This window comes from Oncorhynchus gorbuscha, linkage group LG16 (assembly GCF_021184085.1).
Source record: "Oncorhynchus gorbuscha isolate QuinsamMale2020 ecotype Even-year linkage group LG16, OgorEven_v1.0, whole genome shotgun sequence".
In the NCBI taxonomy this organism is placed as follows: domain Eukaryota; kingdom Metazoa; phylum Chordata; class Actinopteri; order Salmoniformes; family Salmonidae; genus Oncorhynchus; species Oncorhynchus gorbuscha.
The window spans coordinates 87407360-87420301 of NC_060188.1; the positions used below are offsets into that span (position 1 = coordinate 87407360).

Below are 12942 nucleotides of genomic sequence, written 5' to 3' on the forward strand. Positions count from 1 at the left end.
TGCGCAGCAACTCACTGCTTTCCTGAAGACAAACAATGTATAATGTGAATGGTTTGTCCTCTGACAAATCAACTGTAAATTTTGGTGTTCCTCAAGGTTCCGTTTTAGGACCACTATTGTTTTCACTATACATTTTACCTCTTGTGGATGTTATTCGAAAACATAATGTTAACTTTCACTGCTATGCGGATGACACACAGCTGTACATTTCAATGAAACATGGTGAAGCCCCAAAATTGCCCTCGCTAAAAGCATGTGTTTCAGACATAAGGAAGTGGATGGCTGCAAACTTTCTACTATTAAACTCGGACAAAACAGAGATTTGTTCTAGGTCCCAAGAAACAAAGAGATCTTCTGTTGAATCTGACAATTAATCTTAATGGTTGTACAGTCGTCTCAAATAAAACTGTGAAGGACCTCGGCGTTACTCTGGACCCTGATCTCTCTTTTGAAGAACATATCAAGACCATTTCGAGGACAGCTTTTTTCCATCTACATAATATTGCAAAAATCAGAAACTTTCTGTCCAAAAATGATGCAGAAAAATTAATCCATGCTTTTGTCACTTCTAGGTTAGACTACTGCAATGCTCTACTTTCCGGCTACCCGGATAAAGCACTAAATAAACTTCAGTTAGTGCTAAATACGGCTGCTAGAATCCTGACTAGAACCCAAAAATTTGATCATATTACTCCAGTGCTAGCCTCTCTACACTGGCTTCCTGTCAAAGCAAGGGCTGATTTTAAGGTTTTACTGCTAACCTACAAAGCATTACATGGGCTTGCTCCTACCTATCTCTCTGATTTGGTCCTGCCGTACATACCTACATGTACGCTACGGTCACAAGACGCAGGCCTCCTAATTGTCCCTAGAATTTCTAAGCAAACAGCTGGAGGCAGGGCTTTCTCCTATAGAGCTCCATTTTTATGGAACGGTCTGCCTACCCATGTCAGAGAAGCAAACTCGGTCTCAACCTTTAAGTCTTTACTGAAGACTCATCTCTTCAGTGGGTCATATGATTGAGTGTAGTCTGGCCCAGGAGTGGGAAGGTGAACAGAAAGGCTCTGGAGCAACGAACCGCCCTTGCTGTCTCTGCCTGGCCGGTTCCACTCTTTCCACTGGGATTCTCTGCCTCTAACCCTATTACAGGGCCTGAGTCACTGGCTTACTGGGGCTCTCTCATGCCGTCCCTGCAGGGGGTGCGTCACCTGAGTGGGTTGATTCACTGTTGTGGTCATCCTGTCTGGGTTGGCGCCCCCCCCCGCCTCTTGGGCTGTGCCGTGGCGGAGATCTTTGTGGGCTATACTCAGCCTTGTCTCAGGATGGTAAGTTGGGGGTTGAAGATATCCCTCTAGTGGTGTGGGGGCTGTGCTTTGGCAAAGTGGGTGGGGTTATATCCTTCCTGTTTGGCCCTGTCCGGGGGTGTCCTTGGATGGGGCCACAGTGTCTCCTGTCCCCTCCTGTCTCAGCCTCCAGTATTTATGCTGCAGTAGTTTGTGTCATGGGGCTAGGGTCAGTTTGTTATATCTGGAGTACTTCTCCTGTCCTATTCGGTGTCCTGTGTGAATCTAAGTGTGCGTTCTCTAATTCTCTCCTTCTTTCTTTCTCTCTCTCGGAGGACCTGAGCCCTAGGACCATGCCCCAGGACTGCCTGACATGATGACTCCTTGCTGTCCCCAGTCCACCTGGCCATGCTGCTGCTCCAGTTTCAACTGACCTGATCCCTAGGACCATGCCCCAGGACTACCTTACATGATGACTCCTTGCTGTCCCCAGTCCAGCTGGCCATGCTGCTGCTCCAGTTTCAACTGTTCTGCCTTACTATTATTCGACCATGCTGGTCATTTATGAACATTTGAACATCTTACATTTTCATTTAAGTCATTTAGCAGACGCTCTTATCCAGAGCGACTTACAAATTGGTGCATACACCTTCTGACATCCAGTGGAACAGTCACTTTACAATAGTGCATCTAAATCTTAAAGGGGGGGTGAGAAGGATTACTTATCCTATCCTAGGTATTCCTTAAAGAGGTGGGGTTTCAGGTGTCTCCGGAAGGTGGTGATTGACTCCGCTGTCCTGGCGTCGTGAGGGAGTTTGTTCCACCATTGGGGGCCAGAGCAGCGAACAGTTTTGACTGGGCTGAGCGGGAACTGTACTTCCTCAGTGGTAGGGAGGCGAGCAGGCCAGAGGTGGATGAACGCAGTGCCCTTGTTTGGGTGTAGGGCCTGATCAGAGCCTGGAGGTACTGAGGTGCCGTTCCCCTCACAGCTCCGTAGGCAAGCACCATGGTCTTGTAGCGGATGCGAGCTTCAACTGGAAGCCAGTGGAGAGAGCGGAGGAGCGGGGTGACGTGAGAGAACTTGGGAAGGTTGAACACCAGACGGGCTGCGGCGTTCTGGATGAGTTGTAGGGGTTTAATGGCACAGGCAGGGAGCCCAGCCAACAGCGAGTTGCAGTAATCCAGATGGGAGATGACAAGTGCCTGGATTAGGACCTGCGCCGCTTCCTGTGTGAGGCAGAGTCGTACTCTGCGGATGTTGTAGAGCATGAACCTACAGGAACGGGCCACCGCCTTGATGTTAGTTGAGAATGACAGGGTGTTGTCCAGGATCACGCCAAGGTTCTTAGCGCTCTGGGAGGAGGACACAATGGAGTTGTCAACCGTGATGGCGAGATCATGGAACGGGCAGTCCTTCCCCGGGAGGAAGAGCAGCTCCGTCTTGCCGAGGTTCAGCTTGAGGTGGTGATCCGTCCTCCACACTGATATGTCTGCCAGACATGCAGAGATGCGATTCGCCACCTGGTCATCAGAAGGGGGAAAGGAGAAGATTAATTGTGTGTCGTCTGCATAGCAATGATAGGAGAGACCATGTGAGGTTATGACAGAGCCAAGTGACTTGGTGTATAGCGAGAATAGGAGAGGGCCTAGAACAGAGCCCTGGGGGACACCATTGGTGAGAGCGCGTGGTGAGGAGACAGATTCTCGCCACGCCACCTGGTAGGAGCGACCTGTCAGGTAGGACGCAATCCAAGCGTGGGCCGCGCCGGAGATGCCCAACTCGGAGAGGGTGGAGAGGAGGATCTGATGGTTCACAGTATCGAAGGCAGCCGATAGGTCTAGAAGGATGGGAGCAGAGGAGAGAGAGTTAGCTTTAGCAGTGCGGAGCGCCTCCGTGATACAGAGAAGAGCAGTCTCAGTTGAATGACTAGTCTTGAAACCTGACTGATTTGGATCAAGAAGGTCATTCTGAGAGAGATAGCGGGAGAGCTGGCCAAGGACGGCACGTTCAAGAGTTTTGGAGAGAAAAGAAAGAAGGGATACTGGTCTGTAGTTGTTGACATCGGAGGGATCGAGTGTAGGTTTTTTCAGAAGGGGTGCAACTCTCGCTCTCTTGAAGACGGAAGGGACGTAGCCAGCGGTCAGGGATGAGTTGATGAGCGAGGTGAGGTAAGGGAGAAGGTCTCCGGAAATGGTCTGGAGAAGAGAGGAGGGGATAGGGTCAAGCGGGCAGGTTGTTGGGCCGCCGGCTGTCACAAGACGCGAGATTTCATCTGGAGAGAGAGGGGAGAAAGAGGTCAGAGCACAGGGTAGGGCAGTGTGAGCAGAACCAGCGGTGTCGTTTGACTTAGCAAACGAGGATCGGATGTCGTCGACCGGATGTCGTCGATCTTGGCCATGTTCTGTTATAATCTCCACCCGGCACAGCCAGAAGAGGACGGGCCACCCCACATATGCTCTCTCTAATTCTCTCTTTCTTTCTCTCTCTCGGAGGACCTGAGCCCTAGGACCGTGCCCCAGGACTACCTGACATGATGACTCCTTGCTGTCCCCGGTCCACCTGACTGTGCTGCTGCTCCAGTTTCAACTGTTCTGCCTTGTTATTATTCGACCATGCTGGTCATTTATGAACATTTGAACATCTTGGCCATGTTCTGTTATAATCTCCCCCGGCACAGCCAGAAGAGGACTGGCCACCCCACATAGCCTGGTTCCTCTCTAGGTTTCTTCCTAGGTTTGGCCTTTCTAGGGAGTTTTTCCTAGCCACCGTGCTTCTACACCTGCATTGCTTGCTGTTTGGGGTTTTAGGCTGGGTTTCTGTACAGCACTTTGAGATATCAGCTGATGTACGAAGGGCTATATAAATAAATTTGATTTGATTTGATTTGATGTTGTGGGGATGTTTTTCAGCAGCAGAGAGCAGGGAGACTAGTCAGGATTGAGGCAAAGATTAACAGAGCAAATTTCAGAGAGATCCTTGATGAAAACCATTTTATAATAAAAAATAAAAATTTTAATTGGGAATATTTCTAAAAAACGTTTTTTGCTTTGTCATTATGGGGTATTGTGTGTAGATTAATGAGGAACTAATGTAATTTAATCAATTTTAGAATAAGGCTGGTACTTAAAAAAGCGTGGAAAATGGGGTCTGAATACTTCCCAAAGGCACTGTACATATCTACCTCAATTATTTTGTACCCCGTGTATCATTACTCATTGTGTACTTACTAAAAGCCTGTATATAAGATTGTTTACTGCTAGTCTACACCTGTCGAAGCATGTGATGAATAACATTTGAGGAATGGGCAGAGAAAGCAGCATCTCTGAGGCTGCAAGAAAGGCTCTTACAGACATATTTCTGAAATATTGAGAGCTGTACACACATGCACACACGCACGCACACGCACACACACACAGCCACACAAACACACACAGACAAATGGCGCAGTACCCCATGTGAGCTAGTGATCCAGAGTGGAAACAACATCCTGCAGGCAGCAGCATGACAAGGCATTTCCTGACCCACCACATAGGCTTGCATCCCAACTGGCACCCTATTTGACCAGACCTCTGTGGACCCTATGGGCCCTGGTCAAAAGAGAGAGGGTGAGACAGAGAGAGAGAGAGAGAGAGAGAGAGAGAGAGAGAGAGAGAGAGAGAGAGAGAGAGAGAGAGAGAGAGAGAGAGAGAGAGAGAGAGAGAGAGAGAGAGAGAGAGAAAGAGAGAGAGAGAGAGAGAGAGAGAGAGAGAGAGAGAGAGAGAGAGAGAGAGAGAGAGAGAGAGAGAGAGAGAGAGAGAGAGAGAGAGAGAAAGAGTGGGAGAGGGATAGGGATAGGGAAAGAGAGAAAGAGATAGGCAGATAAATATATGCGGAGAGAGAGCAGGGCTATGAATCGAGGAGCATGGAGGTTCCCTGTACGATTTATAGCCCTCTGTCTCCCCTGCCTGCCTGTTCTACACAGGCATTACTCATCTGGACCAGCCATGACATGGTAGGGCCACTACCCAGCCAAACACTGCTCTGGGGGACACAGCAGGCTTCGACCAATGATTGGCCCGGACCCAACCTTTGCGTGTGAGTGTGTGCGCACGTTTCTGTGTGTGCGTGTGTGTGTGTTTGGTGAGGGCCAGGCCATTCAGTGAGTGATAAACACACAGAGGTGATGATATCGGCTCTATTGTAACTCTTAAGCAGGGCAGGGGGTTGCCGGAGCGATCAACCACTGAATCACCAGACCTGACTCAGACAGGAAAAGAGAATGGGAAGATGGAAGAGGCACAGCTGCTGCTCATGGAGGTCAATCCAGCTAATATAACAAACATCCAGAGGAAAACAGTCACTCAGGATTCAGGAGTGTGTGAGTGGCTTTTGTGTATGTTTAGGAATGTCTTGTCACTATAGTTACCATAATTTGAATGTTTTGTCCCACTTTCCTTAGGAAGCTGAGGTTAATGACTGACACTTCATTCATCCCATTCATTCATTTGAAACTCTTTCTTCAAAAAACAGACCAAACCAGAATGCTATTTGGCCCTAAACAGAGAGTACACAATGGCACCTAACCACTGTGACTGACCCAAAATGAAGGAAATATTTGACTATGTAGACTCAGTGAGTGTAACAGTGTTACTTTAAACCATCCCCTCGCCCATACCCGGGCACGAACCAGGGACCCTCTGCACACACCAACAACAGTCACCCACAAAGCATCGTTACCCATTGCTCCACAAAAGCCACGGCCCTTGCAGAGCAAGGGGAACTACTACTTCAAGGTCTCAGAGCAAGTGATGTCACCAATTGAAACACTATTTAGCGCGAACCACCGCTAATTAAGCTAGCCGTTTCACATCCGTTACACTCACCCCCCTTTTGACCTCCTCCTTTTCTGCAGCAACCAGTGATCCGGGTCAACAGCATCAATGTAACAGTATAACTTTAAACCTCCCCCTCACCCATACCCGGGCGCGAACCAGGGACCCTATTGAGAATATCCACTGAAGGCAGATCTGGCTCTCAAGAGAAGACAGGCTATGTGCTCACTGCCCACAAAATGAGGTGGAAACTGAGCTGCACTTCCTAACCTCCTGCCAAATGTATGACCATATTAGAGACACATATTTCCCTCAGATTACACAGATCCACAAAGAATTTGAAAACAAATCCAAATTTGATAAACTCCCATATCTACAGGGTGAAATACCACAGTGTGCAATCACAGCAGCAATATTTGTGACCTGTTGCCACAAGAAAATGGCAACCAGTGAAAAACAAACACCATTGTAAATACAACCTATATTTATGTTTATTTATTTTCCCTTTTGTACTTTAACTATTTGCACATCATTACAACACTGTATATAGACAATATGATGTTTGAAATGTATTTATTCTTTTGAAACTTTTGTGAGTGTAATGGTCATTGTTAATTTTTTATTGTGTATTTCACTTTTCTTTATTATCTATTTCATTGCTTTGGCAATGTAAATATATGTTTCCCATGCCAATAAAGCCCCTTAAATTGACATTGCGAGAGAGACAAAGAGAGAGAGAGAGAGAGAGAGAGAGAGAGAGAGAGAGAGAGAGAGAGAGAGAGAGAGAGAGAGAGAGAGAGAGGGAGAGAGAGAGAGAGAGAAAGAGAGAGAGAGAGAGAGAGAGAGAGAGAGAGAGAGAGAGAGAGAGAGAGAGAGAGAGAGAGAGAGAGAGAGAGAGGAAGAGAGAGAGTTTACAAAATCCAGCACTGTCATTATGTGGTGTCCATCAGGAAGGGATATAGACACACACACAGTCCTGAGCTGTTGATCAGACTTAGAGGTGATCATTGAATAATTTGAATAATTCACTCCAGGGTGAGGTTTCCGCTAGGTACAAATCAAAATATTAGTGGGGAAAATGCCAAAGTGCCCCAAGATCAGCATCTTGGGGACTGAGCGACAGGGGTAGGTATTAAAGCCTAGGGTAGGTATTACCTTAGGGTGCCAACTCAAGTCTTTTGTTTTCAGTCTTCTCTCACAGGCATAAACATGGTTGTTGTCACAGTAACCTGCTTCTGTAATTGTTCCACTGCTATAGGATACATTTACCACTGCTATAGGATACATTTTCCACTGCTATAGGATACATTTTCCACTGCTATAGGATACATTTCACCTGTCTAAACTGTACTCTCTCCCATTCCTTCTGTGCACGTACTCTGGACTACCTCAAGGCATTAAAATACATCCTTCACAGTTTCGGTGCTCTGTCATCACTCACAAGGGGACTTTCCACCATGTCTGGTATGAACTTCTCATAGACCTATAATCCATTGTGAAACTAAATGTATTTCTTTTTCACTTTAGGTAACAATTGCTGTCATCAAGGCAAAGGGTGGCTACTTTGAAGAATCACAAATATAAAATATATTTTGATTTGTTTAACACTTTTTTGGTGTTATGTGTTATTTCATAGTTTTGATGTCTTCACTATTTTTCTACAATGTAGAAAATAGTTTTAAAAAATAAAGAAAAAAACTTTCATGAGTAGGTGTGTCCAAACGTTTGACTGGTACTGTATGTTTGTCCAAGAAAACATTGAAAATCACATTAACCTGCCTACTTATCAGGTTTCTGGTCAAATAAAGTCAACACCAATGTCGCCAAGTATCTGATCAGTTGTCTCCATCGACTGGCCTTTACTGCGCATTACAGATCACTGGGTACTGGGCAGGAGCTTTCCACATACATTTCCAATTGCTGACGAACAGAGAAAGCATAATTATGCAATGCTGCCCTCTGGCGGCAAAATTATGTAGGTTCGTTGTGTCCGTTGAGCCCCAAACTGGATCAAAGTATGTTCTTGTCCATCAAACTAAGCCTCCTCATAAAAACATGCATCCCCTCTTTATTTTTGGCAAGTAGCCTACAGTAGGTAGCCTACACAAATTGCATTAAAAGTGCAATACTCTTAATATAACCGTGTGTTAGTGTGGCTTTTTTTGTGTGAATTTATGTAAATCACGAAGCTCATCTGCAGGAAGATTCTCAGCAACAAAAGAGTGATCAAATTAACACCTTCCACCTGTATATACAGCAGTAGGTCTGCCTATGTAATTACCATGTAAACGGTCGCAACGATAATAACATGTGCATAACTGTACCCTTCTGCTCAGGTAATTACCATGATCTAAGTATATCTAAAGCATGAACTCTCTGCCTATGCGTGTGTGTCCACGCGCGAGAACCTGTCCTCTGACTGTAAATGGTCCTTATACCTGTAGCATTACTACTCTACACACACACACCTCTGATTGGCTAATCCTCCCACTATTTCCCAATCAGAGAGCTCGGCTTGCTCCAACTGCCACATCATAGCAATGGCGGACCCAAGTAGCAGGAATTCCGCGTCCTTGTATTTCCAATCCCGTGACCATAGGGAGCCGTTGCTGAGCGACCAGCGGAGATCCCAGAAGTCCGCTAACCAGCTGTTGGCTGCTTTTTTTCCCGCTCTCGTCAGATCCAGCTGTTTTGGTCGGAAGACAAAACAGACTGGGACAGACCCGGGAGAAACCAAACTGACTGCTTTGATGCTTGAAGTTGGACGTCTGCCGCGTATTGACACATCGAGGATTAGATATAGGGAACACTCCAAGTGAAGGGTTCCACAGTAACAGAAATATGGATTTGTTTAGGGTTTTGAATTTGGACGAACTGTCCCATGGACTGGCTGGTCTGTCCATGTTTCCATACTTTGACACGGCGCACTATACTGTGTCAGTGATGGCTCTACGAGAACAGCCAGGTAAGCAAAGGACATTCAACAACGGGTTGTGTTGGACAGGTCCAGCTCATTACAATTGTTCAAACTTTTTTAATGTAGCCTAATATACCAGCCTATTGAATGGATTGGTTCTTTACTTATCATATTTTAATGGCAATTTGTTGAATGTTAGACCAGGCTACACTTTTTGCTCACCCCAGAGACAGACTTCAGCCTCTCGCCGCTAAATTAGCGTGTTTGAAAGAAAATGAAACTTGAGAGAAGGTTCCACACAATTCTCCCTATTTGGCCACGTTGATATTGAGATCGTTTACTATCATGTTTTCATTTTCTAAATCCCCACAACTGGATGACATACTAAAATTATGCAATGGATTATTGCTGCACGGATATTTTGAGATCCCTCGTTTTTAAGAGTAACATTTATGCTTTAGTCCGCTTATGGTTGACCTATTTGCCCAGTTAAAATGAATCACAAGTCACACCACACAAGTCACACCACTTTTGCATTCTTGATGTATTTAAATATAACTTTTGAAGTACATATTTGTAAACAAAATACATGTGCTGTCCCAGTGATCTTTACACACACACACACACACACACACACACACACACACACACACACACACACACACACACACACACACACACACACACACACACACACACACACACACACACACACACACACACACACACACACACACACACACACACACACACACACACCACCCTGTGCTGTATCAGGGTGGTTAGACTCATCATACTCATCTTAGATGCAGACTGTACTGCCGAAGCTTTGCAGACATATTATATTGCTTTTGATACTCATTGCCAGGGATGGGAGGCGAGGCCCATCAATAATGGAATAGTTCTCCTTTCTGGTTATTTTCTGGCATCAAGGTTGCCTCCAAGACTCACTGAGGAAACACATGGCCCAAATAAATGATAACAAAAGTGGATTATAACACAGCATGTGTAATTGTAGTAGGAACAGGGCTACTGTACCTTGAGTTGCCTGACACTATCTGTTATGTTTATATGTAACTCTGGTCGTGGCTCAGTCTGAAGACAGGTGGACTTTTACTGCCTCAACATGGACCTTTTCTCCAAACAAACCACACATGGGTTCAAGTACTATTTGAAATCATTCAAACACTTTTAGTATTTACTCTCATTGGAGTGTCAGATAGGCCAGGTTTGCACTTTTGCAATTTTCTATTGGTTCCATTGCAGTAGGCAAGTTCAATCAAGCCCAGATAAAGTATTTGAGATGATTTGAAATAGTGTTTGGGCTCAGGTCTGGATCAAACCTCCCATTTTGTGTCCCTGCCGACCACAGTGTAACAGCAGTCTATTTTAGAGAAGTGTTGCTTCACTTACTTGTGTGGCATCTCATTCCCTCTGGCCTAGTGTCAATACCTCAGCCTGTACTCATATAGGCTATGGTTGTGTCTTAAATGGCACCTTATTCCCTATATACAGTAGTGCACTATGTTGACTAGAGCCCTATGGGTCAAAGGTAGTGTACTATATAAGGAATAGGGTAGCACTGGGGATATAGGCTCTGTCTCCCACAGGCTCTCTGGGAGTGATTGAGGGATTGAGTAATGGAAGGGTTGGCCTGGTGCAGTTTCCCTTGGCTGTCAAACCATCCCAAAATATCACACTGTCATCCAACACACACCGAGGGTCCTCATGTTACCCCTCCTCTGGGTGTGTGTGTTTGTTTTTTATTTATTTTTATTTTTTATTCCACCTTTATTTAACTTGTCTTTTATGTGTGTGTAACACGCTATGTTTGTGGCCTTCATTTTCATGGATTCTACAACACATCAAGCCAAACGATAATAATGGAGTCTAGAGCCATATCAGAGAGAGATTGTAGAACTTAATACATTAGAACACCAGAGCTTATTAGAACACCGGTGCTTATTAGAACACCGGTGATTATTAGAACACCGGTGCTTATTAGAACACTGGAGCTTATTAGAACACCAGTGTTTATTAGAACACCGGAGCTTATTAGAACACCGGAGCTTATTAGAACACCGGTGCTTATTAGAACACCGGTGCTTATTAGAACACCAGAGCTTATTAGAACACCGGTGCTTATTAGAACACCGGTGCTTATTAGAACACCGGTGCTTATTAGAACACCAGAGCTTATTAGAACACCGGTGCTTATTAGAACACCGGTGCTTATTAGAACACCGGTGCTTATTAGAACACTGGAGCTTATTAGAACACCAGTGTTTATTAGAACACCGGAGCTTATTAGAACACCGGAGCTTATTAGAACACCGGAGCTTATTCGAACACCAGTGTTTATTAGAACACCGGAGCTTATTAGAACACCGGTGCTTATTAGAACACCGGAGCTTATTAGAACACCTGAGCTTATTAGAACACCTGAGCTTATTAGAACACCTGAGCTTATTAGAACACCTGAGCTTATTAGAACACCGGTGCTTATTAGAACACCTGAGTTTATTAGAACACCGGTGCTTATTAGAACACCGGAGCTTATTAGAACACCTGAGCTTATTAGAACACCTGAGCTTATTAGAACACCTGAGCTTATTAGAACACCGGTGCTTATTAGAACACCTGAGCTTATTAGAACACCGGAGCTGTTCTCTATTTTTAGACAGTGCTGGATATAGTCATGATTCCCACAAAACACTTGGATTTTAAATTTTTCCTTATAGTAGCTGGCACATTCTAGACTAGAGGCTCAACGAAAAGTGCTACTGAACATTAGTTTGCTCTTTACTGTTTATTACAGACTTATAAATAGTAAGATTCTAATTATTTTTCACATGGACACTTTTACTTGTCTTTATAAAGAAGACTTATCTCAAGCACTGTCCAAACTACACTGAGTGAGGTCTAACATGGAAAACAGAACATTAGTTATAGGACATTGTACTGTGAACAATCTGTGACCTAATAATATGTGTTCCATCCTCTAGCAGGATGCTCAGAGCAGAGAGAGCAGAGAGAGAGAGAGAGCAGAGAGAGAGAGAGAAAGAGAGAGACTCTCCCCAGTCTCTCCCAAACTCTAATGGACTATGTGATATACGACTGTTTCCTCAGGATGACATCTAAAGACACATAAAAGTGTTTTATGAACAGGCCTCTATAGAAACAAGGTGCTGTTTGCAACGTAATGAATGTACTCTGTAGACCGGAACTACAGAAAGACAGTGAGACAGGTTACACTACATTCGGTCCCTTCTGGTTGGAGAGCATTTGAAATGATCACAGACTGGGGTCATCTCTTCTAGCCTGGTTCCAGATCTGTTTGTGCTGTATAGCCAACTCCTATGTGGTCGGTGTTATTGAATGTGACAAGACAGCAAAAAACAGATATGGGAACAGGTTATAAGTCCCAAGGATAACACCTGAAGTGCAAGTAGAGCTCAGAGCTGTGTTCAGTTTGTCATTGCATCAGATATTTTCTCCATTTTACCCACAGGTAAGATTTGACTTGCAAAATGTCCTCTGAATGCAAATCAAGCTGATTACCACAAGGTATCTTGAGTCCTGCTGGTCATGGTGTGACCTACACAGTCTGCTTAGAGATAGTGTACATCAGAGGAGGCTGGTGGGAGGTGCTATAGGAGGATAGGCTCATTGTAATGACTGGAATGGAATAATGGAATGGTACATAACACATGTAAACAAAATGTTGGATTCAATTCCATTTCTTTCTATTATAGCCATTACAATGAGCCTATTGTCCTATACCTCCTCCCACCAGCCTCCTCTGGTGTGCAGTGCCTTCTATACTGTCAACTAAACAAGCTGTTTCTACAGTGTGTCTCACTCTGCTGGTGTTTGGGACTCTGTGTCTCACTCTGCTGGTGTTTGGGACTCTGTGTCTCACTCTGCTGG

General features: G+C 45.0%; 1 protein-coding gene across 1 annotated transcript in view; it reads left to right on the top strand.

Moving 5' to 3' along the window:
- The first annotated feature begins 8632 nt into the window (after positions 1–8632).
- Positions 8633–12942, top strand: part of LOC124000116 (trimeric intracellular cation channel type B-like) — a 35011-nt gene continuing 30701 nt past the window's right edge. Inside the window, exon 1 of the mRNA XM_046306267.1 lies at positions 8633–9060. Coding sequence (XP_046162223.1) covers positions 8937–9060 — 124 coding nt within the window. The 5' untranslated portion in view covers positions 8633–8936. The remainder of the gene's footprint in view (positions 9061–12942) is intronic.